Source organism: Xiphias gladius, chromosome 16, assembly GCF_016859285.1.
Source record: "Xiphias gladius isolate SHS-SW01 ecotype Sanya breed wild chromosome 16, ASM1685928v1, whole genome shotgun sequence".
NCBI classification, from domain to species: Eukaryota; Metazoa; Chordata; class Actinopteri; order Istiophoriformes; family Xiphiidae; genus Xiphias; species Xiphias gladius.
In genome coordinates, this window is record NC_053415.1 from 24,987,394 (window position 1) to 25,005,214 (window position 17,821).

At 45.3% G+C, this 17,821-nt stretch overlaps 1 protein-coding gene and 1 long non-coding RNA gene across 2 annotated transcripts in view; one reads left to right on the plus strand and one right to left on the minus strand.

Moving 5' to 3' along the window:
• The window catches only part of raph1a (Ras association (RalGDS/AF-6) and pleckstrin homology domains 1a), a 67,776-nt gene that overhangs the window by 35,964 nt on the left and 13,991 nt on the right, over positions 1–17,821 (plus strand). Inside the window, 5 exon segments of the mRNA XM_040148976.1 lie at positions 49–188; positions 606–857; positions 1,509–1,661; positions 2,035–2,208; positions 9,270–9,344. Coding sequence (XP_040004910.1) covers positions 49–188; positions 606–857; positions 1,509–1,661; positions 2,035–2,208; positions 9,270–9,344 — 794 coding nt within the window.
• LOC120801757 lies at positions 124–16,742 on the minus strand. The gene is made up of 3 exons (XR_005709129.1): positions 16,553–16,742; positions 507–848; positions 124–206 (listed from the first exon to the last, which is right to left on the minus strand). It is a non-coding gene; the product is annotated as an uncharacterized LOC120801757 (long non-coding RNA).

Genomic DNA, 17,821 nt, shown 5'->3' on the forward strand with positions numbered 1-17,821 from the left:
TTTTATTTGATCAGTTTGTCTCATATCCTGATATCTCTCTGTCTGCAGAGGCGTTGAATCAGGGGGAGAACGTGGATCTGGACGCTCTCATGGCTGATCTCTGCTCCATCGAACAGGAACTCAGCACTGTCAACGCAAAGCCTCACGGCGCTGGCGGCATGGCTCGCCTGGGGCTGACCGACACCAAGGTATACACGCCCACACATCTGTGCAAAATGACAATCCGAAAAATCTAAATATAATGTTGAACATGAGAAAAGTGAAACCCGGGTCTTGTTTTCTTAGTTCGATGGTTTTTTTTCGTCATTATTATTAATCACACGATCACATTTACTGTTGCTGTCCATGATATTTCAAAACAGCAAATGCAAAGACTCATTCAGATGTTCGTGTGATCCACAAGCTCATTATTTGTCTCCAAAAATTCCGTTTTGTTGCTTTTCATGTTCATTAAAATCTAGTCAGTTTAAGGTGGTTTTGATTTTCAGTTAGAATTTTCTTTTTACCAAAAAATTAGGAAAAACGTCCTCATTTCCATGTTCTTAGAGTCACATTTTCAGCTAGTTGTCACTGCGTCTACACGCACTCTGTCTCCGCGTCTCCAGGTCCGTCAGAAACCTCCAGCAGGGCGCAGTAGCAGGCAGCAGCCAGCAGGGAGCGGCGGCGGTGGCGGCGGCGGCGGCGGCAGCTGTAGCAACAGTGTCAGCGGCGGGGGGGGCAGCAGCGGGGCAAGCAGTAGCAGCAGCAGCACCAGGGCGTCGCCTGCCGGCACTATCAGAGCTCCCGCCGGGCACCACGGGAGAACGGCGCTGGCCTCTAACTTCAGTCTGGACGACATCACGGCCCAGCTGGAGAAGGTGTGTGCAAGCGGGGGAATTAATTTTCATACCAGTATAAACCTGAGTCAAAAATGTCAGTAAAATCTCTGCGCATTTGTAAAATGTCAAGGTATTTGTACATCCAGTCAACTCATACTCTCCCGAAAGGCATTTTTGTATTCATGTATAACACAAAAAAGATTTACTGTGCTGTGTTTGGGTGTTTGTAAAGACAGCAGTGCTCGGCCTAATGGGTGCTTCGTAACAAATGACAAACGTTGACTGAACCCATAGACCTAACAATGGCCCTATCAGGCTCACAGAAGTCTTGGGAAATTCAGGAACGAAAGGGACAGAGGCAGTTCGGGCTCTCTAGATACTGCAAACCAACAGAAATAGGTCAGAGTGAACTCCAGGCAGAGCCTCGTGCCGGCGCTCGGCAAAGCCGGGAAACTTGCCTCAGTGTTTTTGTGGCCGAACGGTAGATTTCCTCTTCAATACACTGCAGCTTTCACCTCAGTGTTTTATACTATGCTTGAGCAGACCTGTAGCTTGAGATTTAAAAGACCGCTTCACCCTGAGTTTTGTGCGAGGGATGACGTATTTACCTTCCCAACCGAGGGTGTGACACCTGCTTCGTGCCCTGGTCAGTGTACCTGTCCTTCTGTCCCCTACTTCCGCCTTCCCCAGGCGTCTCTCAGTATGGACGAAGCCGCTCGTCAAACCTCCTCCCACTCTCTCGGCTCCGCCGCCGCCTACGCATCGGCCACGATGCGGCGGCCCGTGTCCTCTCAGCGCCAGCATCGACGCACGGGATCAGTTGGCACGGTCAGCGAACATGAGGTAAACCGAGCTTTTTTAAAATGAGCCCAAACGTTTCATTTTGTGTTCATTCATTTTCACAATTAATGAGTGAAATCATGTTGAATGTCGAATTTATTTGCTGTGCACAGCCCAAAATCACAAGATTGACCCAGAGAGCTTGAGAAATTGTACAGCGTACTACGCCCTCTATCCGTTGACCCTTGATTTGTATGAGGGAAAAAATGAGAGCATAAAACAAATGAATATTTTGAGTTTATCAACTTTATATCACTGAACTGGGATCTCTAGCATTTGGAGCCACAAAGTCTCCGCCTGACTTTTGGTTTCTCCAACTTTGAGAATGACAGCCCTGCGACGTCTCTTCTCTTTTTTTCTTGTCGTGCCACTTCAGGTGCATTCAATTGTCCACTCCTCGCGCTCCTCCGTCACCTCGGCATCTGGGGTCTCCGTCAACTCCGCTTCTTCCATGGATTCGTTGGACAGTGTCCTCCGCACCAGCGAATCAGACGGTCAGCAGTCTTCGGTTCCGGCGGAGGGAGCCAGCCGAGGTCACCACAGCACAGAGGTACGGGCTCACTTTTCATGAAGAAAAGAACGAATGAAGGATTTGTTTTTCTGGCTGACCCTCAACTTGCTTCTTTTTAGACAACGTGGGGCAAAGGGAATTGATGATAACTACAGTATTCATCAGATTAAATGTGTCATCCAAATAGCGAGCTCTCCGTGAGGCACTGTAAGGGTGAAACATTTCAAAGACTGGCACCGTGATGGAAGTTGACTGAAGAAAACATCTGTAACAATCAGATCAAATCTGTTTCCATATGTATCTTAGAAAACCTTGTTTCCCAGTCGAGGTTACTCTCTGCGCCTCTCCTCTACTTCGACCTAGACTCGGTTATCGGTTTATTAGGTCCACCTAGCTAAAACCAACCCAGTCTAATACAACAGTCCTGCAATAGATCCTCCGTTCATGAAGGATATAATGTTCAGTTTGCAAAGAAATTCTTGTAGAGAGGTGCCGGTTCAACTGTATGATCATTTTGGAGGCTGCAGTTTGTGTTGCCGTTGAATAGTATCGCATTATATTATGAGGTGTTTCTTTTGTCCAGTCCATTTATATCATTGAGGAGGATGCTAAATAACAGAAACACCTCTCTGTGCTGTATAATGCATCAACACCTCTCGGAAACAGAAACTGAACATGAAAATCTTTGTGCAGGACGGATTTATTGCATGACTGCTGTGTTTGACTGCATGAGTTTTAGCTAGGTGTTCCTAATAAACTGGCAAATTAGTGTAGAGTCTTCTCCAAAAACGCAGCGTTGGAAGAAGCCAGAACAAACAGTTAGCCATAGCTAGCTAAGCTGCAGCCCCATGTAGCGAACACACTAGTGGCGTGCTGGTGCGTGCCTCAACAAGATCCATCAGCTAATGGGTTAATCAGAAACATTAGCTTGTTACCTCAGCAGATGCTGTGGTTAACAAGCTAAGGTTGTCATTAAACGCAAGAAACCTAAAGTGGATGAGTGAGGAAATCATCAAGTCACAGACGGAAACAGGCAGAACTAACGACACGTCTCATGATGCTGCCCCAAGACCGACGTCACAACAATGTGCCTCACTGCTACTTTCATTTTCAGGCCTTTAGCAGCTCGTGTTGACCGGGTCCACGCCGCTAACACCTGTCCACCGACTGGGATTACGCTGAGTCTGCTATCGTTTAAAGCAGATTATGGAGAGATTATGCGCGTCCGCCCCTAACTGCATTTAAAAATACAGGGAAAATGATTAGCATACATAAAGTTTTAGAAGGGGTGACTCAAAGGGTAACAATGCAAAGGGCCACATGCTTTACATCTCTGCCTGTTGTGTTCCGAGCAGTTTGCAGATGGATTTCGCAGAATGAGCTATTGTCCAGGTTGATGTCTTGTCTAGGGTTGTGATGCAGTGCAGACATTCTCAAACCAATCTGCATTTCAGTCAATCGCAACGCATAGAATGAAAGCAGATGTTCACTGCAGGTTGATTCTCAGACATCATTCAGCTGGAATGTGAGGGAATAAGAAAACAGTTTAGAGATTAAAAAATTCCAGTATTGTAAAATATTACCTGTTAAATCAGAGGATCGTGGAAGAACTTGCATTTTCAAAGAGAGATATGGCCGACGCTAAGTGTCTTTTATTAGGTTTCAAGTCTATTTGTCTCCCACTTTATTCAACTTTATCTGTAAATCAGATAAAGTTTTTTTTTTCTTCTCCACGGCTACAAATCAAGAGCGGGTCTTCTCCAACAGTCCACCCTTCCTTGCGCTTGAGTTTTTTTTATAGCGTAGGCTGTTTTAGGTTTCGCTGCAGCAGTGGTTTGTGTTGGTTGGCATTTTCTCCCACCGCCGCCTGTGTGGCGCTGACAGTTTCTGCTGCTTCAGGCTGTGTCCTCGCTTCTTTTATGATCAAAACTGCTTCAGTTTCTCTGCCCCAGAACACACTGGAAAGAAAAGCCTGGTCATAATCTTCCCTGGATCACCTTAAGTGCTCACATTTGAACAGTTCATGGCTGTGCTAGCAAAACGTGAACAGGATATAACTCCAAGAAGAGCTCATAACAGTTATAAAGGTTGGTTTTCGCCATGCGTTTTCCATTTCACAAGGCTTTTTTGAGCATTTGTACCTCAATCGGTCTTGCATTTCTGACCCTGGTGGCTGTGAGACACCCAATGAGCTGCACTGCAAACACAAAGCCTGTTCAGTTAGCGAGAAACTGGGTTACTGCTCCAGTTCATCCAGCGCGTACACAGATACCAAAGCCAATCTGAGGGACCAGCAATGGAGAGAAAGAGAGAGAGAAACAGGGAGAGGAAGAGTGAAGAAATGAATAAAGGTTAGAATAATGAGACGACGGGGGGCAGAGTGAGTCAGCGGATGACCATAGATGATAAAGGAATTAGGGAAAGACGATGATGGAAACCAAAGGGAGAACAGAGAGAAGCAAAGAGCGACGGATATAAATAGAAAAGAGAGAGAGAAAACAAGAAGAGAGGGATAAGAGGAGACTATGTGCTGTAGTGTTTCTTCGCCCAGAGTGCTGCTCTCCCGAGTCCAGCTCATTAGAAACTGGGACTGCTGCAGTTTGAATCACGCAGTCTTTCTTGCCTTCACACGCTCACTCTATTAAGGGCAGTAAAAATAACAAAGTCTAAGGACTCACTAAATCCCCATTGAATTGTTATGGAACTCAGCTTCCTCCTACCCGGGAGGAATAAAGGATAAATGGAGTATTGATTTCCAGATATAAGCTCTCTAAACAGAGTATCGTTGTGTCACGAATGCTGGTAATACGGAGACCTTGATTTCAGCTTCATTGGTAGTCTAGTGCCCGATATCCTCTGATTTTTAGAAATAATGCACAAGAGAAAACGAAAAAGACAGCAGAAGGTCACCTAAAACAGGTTGAGCTGAGGTGGGACAAGCAAGCAGAGCCCTCAGCAGGTTAAAGACGGGAAACATGCTCTTTCGCTTTTTATTGCCAAGACTCACATGAGAAGACTGATACCAACGTTAAATATGAAGCCAGAGCCAGCAGGCGATTACCTTAGCGTAGCACGAAGACGTGAAACAAGGGGAAACGGCTAGCCTGGCTCTGTCCAAGGGTAGCAAAGTCCACCTACAAGCACCTCTAACTCTCACTGATTAACATGTTACATCTCATGGTTTCGATCCGCACTAAAAACAAAGTGTAACAATGACAAATCAGTGTTTTACGGGGGGGAGACATGCGAGACATCTCCTCATCCAACTCTCAGCAAGAACGCAAATAAGCGTCTTTCCAATGTAGAGTTTCCTTTCCGGTGCTGTTTTGAGACGCTTGTTAATCAAGCGAGCACAATCTAAAACTTAGCCTCTTTTTATGGAATAGTTCAGAGTTTTTCGAATGGGGAACGCCCCTCAATGAAGCCTGCGGCGGACTCCACTGCCTCAGCGATGAGTCTTCACGGCGCCATCGAAAAATTCTCCACACGGCGGACTGAAAGATGGCTAGTTTACCACGAAGGAGGAGAGTGATGGAGCGTAGCGGGGATGAGCGTATCGGCCCATTCCGTATTTTAATAAATGGAGACCAAAGAGCCTGTTCCTGCCTTGAAGATGCATCACACCCTATTTTCCTCAGAGCCGCCTGCACACAAAATTGAATTGAATTGAACCTTTAGTCCAGTGGTCAGGCTTACTTACACACATTGCTAACCACAATGCTAACACAAGGATAACCACACACTTGCACATAAATAGTCTTCCTATGTACAGTAACGTAAATCAGCTCTCTCTTCTTGATTACTGTGTCCTAGAGGGGATCAACACACACACACACACACACACACGTGCACACAAACACACACTTGGATGTGGTTGGTCAGATCTTGGCCAAAGGGAAAAGCTGCCTGTAATCGTTTGTGCATCCACGTGTGTGTGACCTAAATATTATTTTTAATCTGTGCCTATCATGAGAGAACTAATGCTTTCTGCAAAAGGGTTTCTAATGATCGACGCACACACGCACACACACACACACACACACATTCACAAGATTATTAAAGATGAGAGCAGATGAAAAAAGAAAATGCAGATTTCTTTTTTTTTTTTTTATAACAACACTGAGTGTGTATCAGAGTTCAGCTGTATCTCACTGGCAACGTTAAATTAAACGACTGGATTCGGATCCTCTGACAGGGGAGGATAAAACCTGCTGCGGCTCCGCACCGGACCTCAGTCTGCTGAGCAGAGACCTGCTCAAGATGACCCGGTGACTCTCAGCGCTGCTGCACGTGCACGTACGTGGGATTATGTAAAGCTCACTGAGCCGCAGATTTGGCCGGAGTCTGTTTGTGCAGTTCACACTGTCAGTAAATATGGGTAATGTAGTAAATAATTTAGCGTATAAATAATTAATAAGAACGTGTCTGGTCCCCCGTTGGCCTGGAGTTAAAATCCTGTCTGCGCCTGCCCTAGTTCGCTGTCTAGCTTTCCAGTCTCCCTCCAATGACGCCCTTTGGCAGTAGTGACTGTATGCTTGTTTCTACTTGAATTATTTAACCTTTATCTCGGCCCCTTGACGGGGCTCCAGTCCACTTTAGTTTGTAAACTGTGCATTTTATAACCTGAACGGCATAACTGACAAGGAGCTGGAGGCCTCCCACTACAGTCTGAAACCTGCCTATTCTACAGCAGACAAACAGTAACAGTCTGTGTGCGTTAATTTGATGACAGGGCCAAATTTAAACTTAAAAAAACAAACCAGATATTTGTGTTTGTGATTCCATGGGAAGTTTCCATGGGAGAGAAACTTCTTAAACTTCTTTTTAAAAAGAACCTCATTAAAAACCATTTGACGCTTTTTTTTTTTTCCCCTGCAGATAAGGCATTCAGCTGTGGGTCTGCTAGCTTCCCCTCTTCATGAAAAACTGTGAGCCAAGTCATTTTAACATTACAGCCCTTTCAGGCTGTGCTGAGGAAACGCTGCCATGTATCGGCTTTTCTTTGAGCCCTATTTGCGCTGAAAAGTCTCTTCCATCACTGCTCTGACAGTCGTCATTTGTGACTGCTGAACATCTGGAAAACCTCTGTGCCGGAAAGCCTGTTGCATTACTACAGCAGCCAGTAACTGTGAGCTGTCTTCACTGGTCTTGGCTGCGCATAAACTGCTTGAGGATTTGTATCGCGGAGAGATAGATGCTTATTCTTCCTAGCTGTGACAGACAAGACAAAAAATTGAAAAGAGGCAGGAGCTCATTGACAGTTATGCAGCGCAGACCTTATTCCATGAGCTGAGGTTTCAGCACAAATGCGGCTTCTTAAGAGCTAAAAGACTAAAACAAAATGCATCACACGTAAAGCGTCGGTCCAGTCTGCTTAAAAAAAAAAAAAAAAAAAGACAATGAATAAATCTTACAGAATTCTATACGCAGCTCATTCCTCCTTCAATCCTACATATACAGTATAGTGAGCAGTATAATGCAGCGTAGATTTTCCACAGACGAACCAACAAAACAATGAAAAAGGTTAACATACCGAGGGACCGCTGTTACCTCCAGTATAAAGAGCATAACCCAGTATGGGTGCACGTGAGAATTAGAAAAATACAAAAGCATATCTATAGGTCAGAGTCATTTGTAATCCTGGCCAGGTTTTTATGCTTGTTGGTTCCAGTTATTGAGACATCTTGTGCAGTTGAGCGCTCACTGGAACATTGATTCTTCTGTTTAATTACATTTGAAAACATAATCCGAATGCGTGGTTGATGAAATTATCATCTCGTTTTTTAATATGAGGGAATGTTATTAAAAATGAACTGGCGGGGGAAAAAAAAAAAAAAAAAATCTGGCGGCACCATTGGCCCATCCCCAAGGCACCCAAGCTCCCACCACTTTGGGAACCGCTGGTTTAGGGTGGTCCCAGGTATCTCCAGCAGTGACAATGAAGTTTGGCAGCCAAAAAAAAAAAAAAGTCTCATCCAACATAAAGCCAGTTTTGGTGTCAGTCCCTCAAAAGAGTAAGGACTCCCTTTAAGAAATGTTATTTTAGATCAACATTCAATCATCCTACAGGGAGAAGAAAGGATATAAAATACTGAGAGCAGTTTCTATTCCTATTAGAACAGAAATTATACCAGAATTCAATGCAACGACCACTAGATGTCAGTCCCAAGAAAAATCATCTGAGCAGAAGTCGACACTTTTCTGAATGAATATTAGCGCTCAATAGTTCTAATGTAATAAAATGACCTTGCTACCTAGCGTACAGTGTTTCGTTGCAGATTTGTACCCTGGTGGCAGTTCTAGAAATTGTTTGACCCTGGCTTTAAAAGAGGCACGTTTGAGACGTTGTTTGCTCGATTGACAAAATCATCGCGTTCAGCTGTGCAGGTCGCCGGGTGGTCAGTCTCAGCGTTGATCAAATTGGGATTTTCTGGCTCCCGTAGCCGAAAAAGATGGCAGCGAGCAGTGATGACCAAAGATGGCACGGTTTCATTTCAGAAAGGTCACAGATGTGATGGAAGTTTTGAAGTTCAAATAATTAATGTTACCTTTTCTTCTCTAGGAATTTTTCAAGTCACATTCGGGGAAAATTGTGTAAAAATCAAAAAATCTGAGTGGATTGCGCAGGTTGAGGAAAATTGAAAAATAGAATGAAAGCCCTGCATCAAAAAAAAACAAAACTGCTTGGGTGTGTTGAACATCATCACAGACTGATGATACAGGACAGTCTTACAGGATCAGATTGATTGATTTCTTCTTCGGGTGCCTTCCGGACCTTACCTGTCTAGTGTGGGTGAAAATACGCTCTTAGCTCTACATGACTGTTGGTTAATGTGCCTTAACATTTCCTTTCCCAGAAGACCTGCATCATTACTGTAATCCGTTCATTAAGTGTAGAGTTGTTCACAGGTTTCAGTCTCTGCCTACTTTATCGATGACGCTGATGATTTTTTTTTTTTTTTCTCTGCTGCTGATCTCTGCTTCACCGCACAGCTTTCTGCTAAACTGCCAAATCCGGTCAATCGATCGAACGACAGATTAACTCACCGGGACTCTCTGTCTCTCTCTCTCTCTCTCTGTGTGTGTCTCTCTCTTTAAAGCACTCCTATCTGGACAGGGAAACCTCTCTGATTCTGAGAAACATAGCAGGAAAACCTACCCACCTGCTGACCAAGGTGACTCCCCATCCACTACTGCACGCCTCCCCGCTCGTCTCGCATGTCCACATCCTGTCCCCGCTTTGTATGTCGCTTGTCGTTTCGCTTTGGGTGACGTAGCAAGAGTCATGGCCGCCGTGCATGCTTACCCCTCTCCTTTCCTCCTTCATTTTTTGCCCTCTCCTCCTCTGTCGTGTTGCTGAAAGGTCAGTTTTGTGTGTGCGCTCATGTCATTTACCGCGACGTGTCCTGTTTGGCTGCGTTGTGCTGCTGTGTATTCCCAAAGCTTTTACAGAGGCTGCAATGCACCTGTGCGTCCGCACGCAATTCCTCAGATTTCAATTTAAAACATTGCTGTTTCCGCCCAAAAGTCAGAAAAATCAATAAAACAAAATCTAGTTCGACGATACTTTGTACCAGTATGCTGTGTAACACGGGGGTGGCCCGATGGAAACAACCGGTCTGTGTTCATTTGGTCTATCGTGCTGTGAAACGTCTGCCTGCGAGGCAGAAAAGCGCCGGAAGCTTCAGATGCATTTTAAAACTCGTTTCTAATGGCTGAACAGGCCCTGAAATAAAATGAAACAGCGATTTGATTTCCACACAGAAGCAAGTCGTCAAAGAAAATACCAATAAAAAAAACGTCGCCCTAAAAGGCCTTTGTACAGCATGAAATCATCACTTTATTCTAGCTTTGCTTTGCACTTTCTACTTTGTTTCATTCACAGTTGAGCACAAAAGTAGACAGATATAAAATATGTAGTTTTTCTAATCAGGAAGATGAGTCAGCGCTGACAGTATTTTTTTTAAACCTTACCGGCCTCGTTTAAGGAACTAGAGTAGCACAAAGTTTTACCATGAGTGGCTCGGTGTAATTAATGGTCCAGTCCTACTGTGTGACAGTTATCGGGAGCTACACTGATATTCAGCACATCTATGACTGAATTTGCTCTAAAAAAAAAAAAAAAAAAGGACAGAGGCGTCTGGTATTTATTAGCTGTTGTCTCCTTGTCACCTCGGCCTGCTCCCGATAGTGGTTTTAAAGGAAGAACCGAAAGCTTGAACAGACCGGTCGCCGTGCCTGACCTTTTTTGGAGCAACTTCGCTCTCATATATGACGGGTAGGCCTTGCGACTATCGTCAAAGATTCAAAAGTGTTGAATGAGTCTGGAGTAAATGAGCATTTGGAAAATACGAACGCAATATGATCAAGCTGGTCGTGAAACAGCAGAAAAGATGCCGCTACGAAGAGAAAAAGCATTAGTTCTTACTTTCACGGTGTCTGAGCCGTGGTTCTGGAAAGCTTTGTGAATACTGGCCATTACTGCGTTCACCTCTTTGGTTCCTGTCTGCTGGTGTAGTTTGTTACAGTGGTGACGGAGTTTGATTTGTTTCCAGTCAAATCTGCACATGTTTTTACCTTTTTTTTTTTTTTTTCTCTGAAGCATGAAGGTTTGCTTCGTTGAATGTTAAGTGGAGGGCATGAGTGAAAGCAAAGTGCACCTGACGGCATGTGAACTGCGTGTGATATATGACGGTTTCACTGCTGTTACGTGCCAGTGGCTGACAGGACTGAAGAGTCCTTCAGGGACGCAGTCGCACGGGAGTCCTAGTAAATGCAGAAGCGAGTATTTAGCGAAAGCTCCACTTTGCCCATGAGAAAAACACAAAATTGAAGCTTATCTGGAGAGCGCTGCTGGCCTAAGATTTGTGTGGCTTGCGTGTGAAATCACCAAGACCCCGATGCCAATCCGCCGTGTCTGTCGTATGTATATTGGTCACAGCAGTCTTGCCTCTAATTGGACGATAGAGAGGCAAAGTCGCCAGTGATGGAAGACACCGGACTCCTCTTAGACAAACTGGTTTCAGCAACACGCAGAACAGTGACGCTGCAAAACCAGTAAAGAGCATCCCCCTAAGCTGCTAACACAGATCCTGTGTGATCGTGCTGTGAGACTGCCACCGTTCACCCTTAATGAAATGTTGGGAAAACATGCGGGGATCACTAACTCATGTTAAAGAGGCCAAGCACAGGTAAGTGAGACGGTCCACGCTTCTGCGCCTGCTTTCATCAGCTAAAATCGTCCGGGGCAGGGATCGTGACCGTGTGATCCGGCGAAACCCTCCGAAAGAGCTTTTTCCTCTGAGAAGAAACAAAACGTGTCACCGTTCATTCGACAGCGGCATTTACAAGGGAAGCAAGCCGAAGATGAATAGAGGCGAAGATTTTTACAAATGCGTGCTGTCTGGGTTTTCTAAAACCAGACTTTGTGTGTGACATTTGTGTTTGAAAATTGCAGTGTTTAGAAGATGTTGTGTTTTTATACAGACTGTTGGGAAATTATTGTTTGTAGGCGTGTGACTGGGATAGATTTAGGAAACTTTTTCTGGTCAATGTCCATCAAAAATACACAAAAAATGTGTAATTATGCACTACCTCTCGGGACCCAGTTCTTTTTCTGTGAAGACAGACCGTGACTCCCAGTCTGTTACGCCTTTTTATTGCAAAGGTCCTAAAGGGTGGCGTAACTGCCCGCAGGTCAGACGCAGTAGCGGGACACCAGCAACTTCCCCTCAGAGGAAGCTGTAGAGCAGCCTGGTTTGTTTTGTTCTGTTTGGTTATGAGGGTTTGGAGCTCAGCCCAGTTGCAGTAATGGAGCTTAGTGGATGAGCTTGGCGATAGCCAACACCGATCAATGCAGATAATGAGACTAGCTACTGTTCTAATTGTTGTTGTTGTTGTTGTTGTCAGCCCCGGATCAGGATGGTGGTGGTAATCGGCCTTTTCTGGTGGTAGATATTACTCACAAGTAATATGAGAGATCACATTTGAACACGAAACGTGCGACATCTGAAACAAACCCGAGGAGGTTTTATTGAAATTCGCCATTTCCGTTTAGCAGCATGACCCTGGATGATAATGTGACTGCAGCGTTGGAGTCTCTGCTGCTCTTAAGATAAAGCTGTGGGCTCCTTAATGGCTAAGGTCAAAGTTGGGTGCGTGGGCGGCTGGGTATGGGCATTAGATAGAGAGTAAGCAAGGAGGCTTTCTTCTGATTGGATTGGCAATGTCATGATTTGATTGGATGATAAAGGAGATGAGGGATTTTGATTGGATGTGAGAGGAATGTGCCAGATCTACAGGGATAATCTTCTTTGGTACAGAGAGGGGGTGATTCCCTGTAGCATCTCACAAACACACACACACACACACACACACACACACACACACACACACACACACACACACACACACACACACACACACAGTGGCCGGCTGGCGCTGGACTGACTCGTTTGGACTTCTTGGCTTTGGCTGGCTTTGTCATGCCAGCACACAGACACATAAATCTGGTCCAAGTCCTCCTCGTTTCATCAACCTGTTTCAGTTCAGGGAAAAAAAAAGGAATATCTTCCTAAAGACCCCGGTAGGCTGCCCTTTTTAAAGCTCGTAACTTGACCTAATCTAGCAGACGTCCCTGAATTATCAAATTGTACTCTCTGGATTTTTCTACGCTAATGCAACATCGTATCGGAGCTCGTTCGATTTTTAGCACCGGCACAAAAGTAGCTCTGGAATTAAGTGAATGTCGTCAGATTAATGTTTTACTTTTGAGATCCATTTATGTCAGAGCGGCTTGCCGTTGGCTTCAAATCCAGCTTTCACCGCTGTGGATTTAAACCAAGCCAAGGAAACCGGTCTCATCTCCTCTCTGCGTTTCCTTCCTGCAGTCGTTCTGACTCCACTGACTCGTGGCATGAAGTGCTTTGAGCCGCGTCTTGAAAAAAAACGGGATTTTTGTTTTAATTTTGTGGAGCCAGATTAGAGGGGGCGGGGCCGCAACGGGCCCGGAGATTCCAGGCAGATTAGGAGCTATGGGGCCAGTCTAATTCTTGCAGCAGTGATTAGGCTGAGGGTGTAATTATCTGCACTCATTAGAGCAGCTTGCAGCAAAGCGGCGTGCGTGTGTGTGTGTGTATAAAGTAAATGTAAATACTGTATGGGGAGATGTTTGCATGCTATTGTGTGTTTGTGTGTAGTTCTGCATATAGGATAGTCTTTCTGTGTCAGTGTTACACTGCCTCAGCAATAACTGCAACCCACCCACACACTGTCTCTTTCTATACACACACACACAGATACACACACACACACACACACACACAGTGCTGGCCCACTTCTGCTGCCTCCATATTAGTCGCATCACTCCGCTCTGTTCATGAGCCTACGGCGGCTCAGGAGGGACACATTCCTTATGTCTTCAAAGGCAGCAGGATCTTTCCTGGGCAGAGGCTAATTTTAGTGGCTCTATAATGTAGGTCACATGAATTTCTATGAGATGGAGGGAAAACGTTTACACTGCGAGCTGGAAATGATGGTGACGACAGTGGTGGGAGGCAAAGAAATCTCCCTGTCGACTGGAGGAGGTGCGACGACAAGAAAACCGCTGGAAAAGATGGTTTCTCTCTAATAGAAAATGAGCATTTTATATCCGAACTAAAATGTAACGAGATGCCATATGAGAGCATTACAGACCAAAAGAAGCCAGTAAAGACAGATTTGGGGTTAATTAATGGATGAATCAATTGATTATTATATATTGAGCGGTTTATAATCGGTTTTTCTAAATGGGTTTAGAGAAATTTAATAATTAAAAACCAGTTTAGGAATTATCTCACTAAAATCACACTAACTTTATGGTCAGAATAAATGAATATTTTTCACGTTCTGATCAAGAAGATGTGTTTTATAACTCAACACACTGTTCATTTTTGAGCCACACATGCAAATAATATAAGTAGAAAAGTCACACAGATTCAGAATTGACAGTTGTGACAATAATGAGTGCAATTTATCACATAAGAGGAAAACTTCCTCAAGGTCAGTTTCCATCCACCTATGTTTTTTTTGTTGTCGTTCATTTTCAATTTGCAAATTAAAGAATCCGAATGGAAACGCTTAAAAATAGAAAACTTGGAATATGACAAAAAAGATATTACACTTGGCTGAGGTAGAACGGTCGGTGTATCGGTTGAAAGAAACCAAAAATGGAAACGGACATAGCGAATAAATCATGACCTATGTGAAGCATGTGACTTAAACGTCACTCAGGCTTCCGCCGAAGGGACGAAAACATCAGATCTGTGTGGAGCGACGAGGAGGACCGTAACATTCCTCAGATTTAATACATGAAACGAGCATAAATCTGGCTTTCGACACCGTTTTTCAGCAGTCGAGGTTTGACTGGAGCTCTTTTAATTACGTCATCCTGTTTCGCCCTCTTCCCCTGCAATGGTTTATCTGGTTAAAAAAAAAAAATTAGCATCACCAGCTGCTCGTGATATTCCCATAACATAAGAGGATGAAATCACACACTAATTCCCATTTTCTCTTTCCGATTTTCTGAAAGTTCGGCTGAAATTTGCACTGGATTTGAGGGAATCCTGGCTTCGGGCTCACGTTAAGCACAGATCTTATTTTCTGCGTAAAGCCTGTGAGGGGAATTACACCGGAAATCTGGTGATCCCTACACCTGGCTCTACCAGCCACCTCTAAGTTTTAGAACGCCAAACTGTAATACTCTTTGGAAATCGTAATCTTGCGGAGCCAGACCTGCCTCTCGAGCTCTTAAAAGACCTGGAAATTGAGATAAGAATTGTCGGGTGGAAAGTGGTGACCTGTGCTCTCGTGTTTGCTTCCCTAGCAGCAACAGTAGATTGGATCCATGCAAGTAAAAGAGAAGATACCAGAAGAGTAGGAACGTATTCAAAAAAATGACTGCAAATTCATAAGGCCTTCATTGACATAGATTAAAGACGAATCAGAAGTTGGTTTTCAGCCAAACATTAACGTTACTCCCATTGTGTTGTTTGGTTTATCCTTTGCCCTCTGACCATTTTAAAACGTCCAAGTCTTGGCTGCACTCTGTTAGATTTGGCTTCATCACCAGCTCAGCTCTGAGATGATTTCTACAATGAAGACGGTACACGGGTTGAACGTTAGTAACTTAAATGTCTGCTTGGTTTGTCTGGCATTGAACTAACAGCCGCCCAGATGCTCATCCGTGACCTCTAGAGCTACATCTGGCCATGAATTGAAGTTGTGGAAATTGTGGAAATTTTGACCAGTTTGCTAGCGTGTTAGCATGGCTTTAAAAAAAACAACAAAATGTAGATGACAAGATTGTGGACATCATCACAAATCATAAAAAGCTGTCTGGAAACAGTACAGGAAGGAAAATAAAAAAGATATACAATTATAACAACCAGTAGAGGCCACGTCTTGTTTTTAGATTTGACTGTCTCAAAAGATTTTAAAATCCTTCAAAAGTAAAACCTCAAGATTCCTTTTGATTTTAATATTGATCCAAATTAACCTCACAGTCACAAAGCACCCTGCATTTTAATGCCCGGAGATCAACCACAATGCGATGATGTTAGTTGTTGAAGGCAGCGATGAGGGGGGAACCGCGGCGATTCTGACGACCGCGATGATGAAGACCAAGGGGGCCTCCTGCTTCGGGCGTGAAGCGTTCGGTTGATGACTGGTTGCGAGAGCAAACCAAAACGCACTTCAGTGTCGGTTGGTCACTGAAGCGCTAATGCTAACGGACACAGACAGGGTAATGCGATGCGTCGCGTTGCGGAGTCCCCGGTTAACTCTGTCCGCCGCGCCTGCCGTAACGTGCTAACACCAACGAGGCAGAACATTTTTAGCAGCCATTAAAATTTTGACTGTAATCCCACAGTCTGGGCCTTCGGTTCAAATGTTAAAAGGCAGGGACAGATGATGTATTATATAATATATTTAATCCTCTGTGCTTCTTTTTTGTCAGAACTCCAGATTATTTCTTAGCTGTATTTAAGCTCAGGGTCCGGGCAACATTATTACTTTGACAGCCGATGAAGCTGATCGATGATGCTAGATTCGTGTCTACGTTCACGTGACCTCCAACGGCTGCGTTTTACTTATTGAGTGGCCGGAGCCAGTTCTTCGTTTCCCCGCTAGTTTAAACGCTAACAGCCGCTAATGCTAACGGAAATGCAGTGCATTACCAGATGTAACCTTCTCGGGTTTAAGTATTAACTAAGTGCCAACGAACAGTGAACGGTAGGTTTTCTCCCATTTTTAACTGGTTTCGTGCTTTTTGAGTCATTCGAATGCAAGTTTCCAGGTGTCGTCGGTTAAGTTCATTATCATTTTATTACTTTATTTTTTTTCCTACCTCGACAACTCTCCGCTTTCGCTGCTCACCCTCAACGTGTCCAGCTGGTGATGGGACCCGCCGTACATTCAGTCCGGTCACTTAATCTTCCGTCAGGCACTAATCAAAACATAGGTCAGTCATCATGGAGCTGTTTATGAGCTTATGCTGTAGGACCCCCCCCGCCGCCACTGCTGCTGCTGCTGCTGCCTCGAGGATTTGGGTCTGCAGTGTGTGTGTGTGTGTGTGTGTGTGTGTACTTAAGGGGGTTTTGGGGGGGTGCCGATAAGGAGATTGGCTGCTAATCTCCTCTTCCTCGTCCTCCCCATCATCCTCATTTCCTTTTGCCCTTTCGCTCATTCACAATATGGATCCTCTTCTCTCTGTGCGTGTGTGTGTGTGTGTTTGTGTTTGAGCTGACTGGCTAAAGTGGAGCACCAGCCGCCGGTGCATACACTTTGATGACTTCAGATTCAGACGCTCATGTGAGGTGACCGGAAAGATCCCCGGAAAACTGGTTTGACAGAGGGAGAGAGAGAGAGAGAGAGAGAGGGAGAGAGACCAACGGGTGAGGTAGTGAGAGTGAGATGAGGACAAAACGAGTGGGAAAACAAATCCGATAAGAGAATCGGAAAGACGAGAAGACGGTGTTGGGGGGCACGAGATAACGGTGCCTCGGCACGTAAGCTGGCACGGCAACGACGCCCCCGCCCCCCATCCCTCTCAGCCTCCCTCTCTCTCCCTCCCACGGCCGGGGAGGATGTGACGGGGGGAAGGCAGCGTCTTTGAACTCTGGAGAATATGGAATATGGAGAATAAGTAGGTAACTGGGTGTGTCGGTCAGTCCGGAGGGTGGAGCGAGCGGCCGGTCAGCAGATGCCCGGTCTGAGTTATGGGTGAATCTGGCCCTCGGTCAGGACGCGAGTCAGTCGGTGACCGGATTAGTCCACCTGCAGCTGAGTCAGAGTCGGAAACTCAGCTGCTCGGGATCCGGACGGAACTTTCCATCGTGCTGGAGCTGTTTCTGCCTACGTGTGTTTCGACCTCTGCTCTCGTTTGTGCCTGCGGGTCTTGCGTTTGCGTCCGCCCGCCGCTCGGCTGAAATCAAGGCTGCCTGGCCACCCCTGCTCCTCCGTCCACCGTCCGTCCTCGGCCGTTTTGTTGAGGGGTAACAATCGGAGAGTTTTTACCGGGTTCGCAGACCGGAGCAGTTCGCCTCCGGGTCGCTTGAAACAGAACGCGCTTTTTACGCATTTGTCGGCTGCGGTGGCGGGGATACGCCGGCATGCC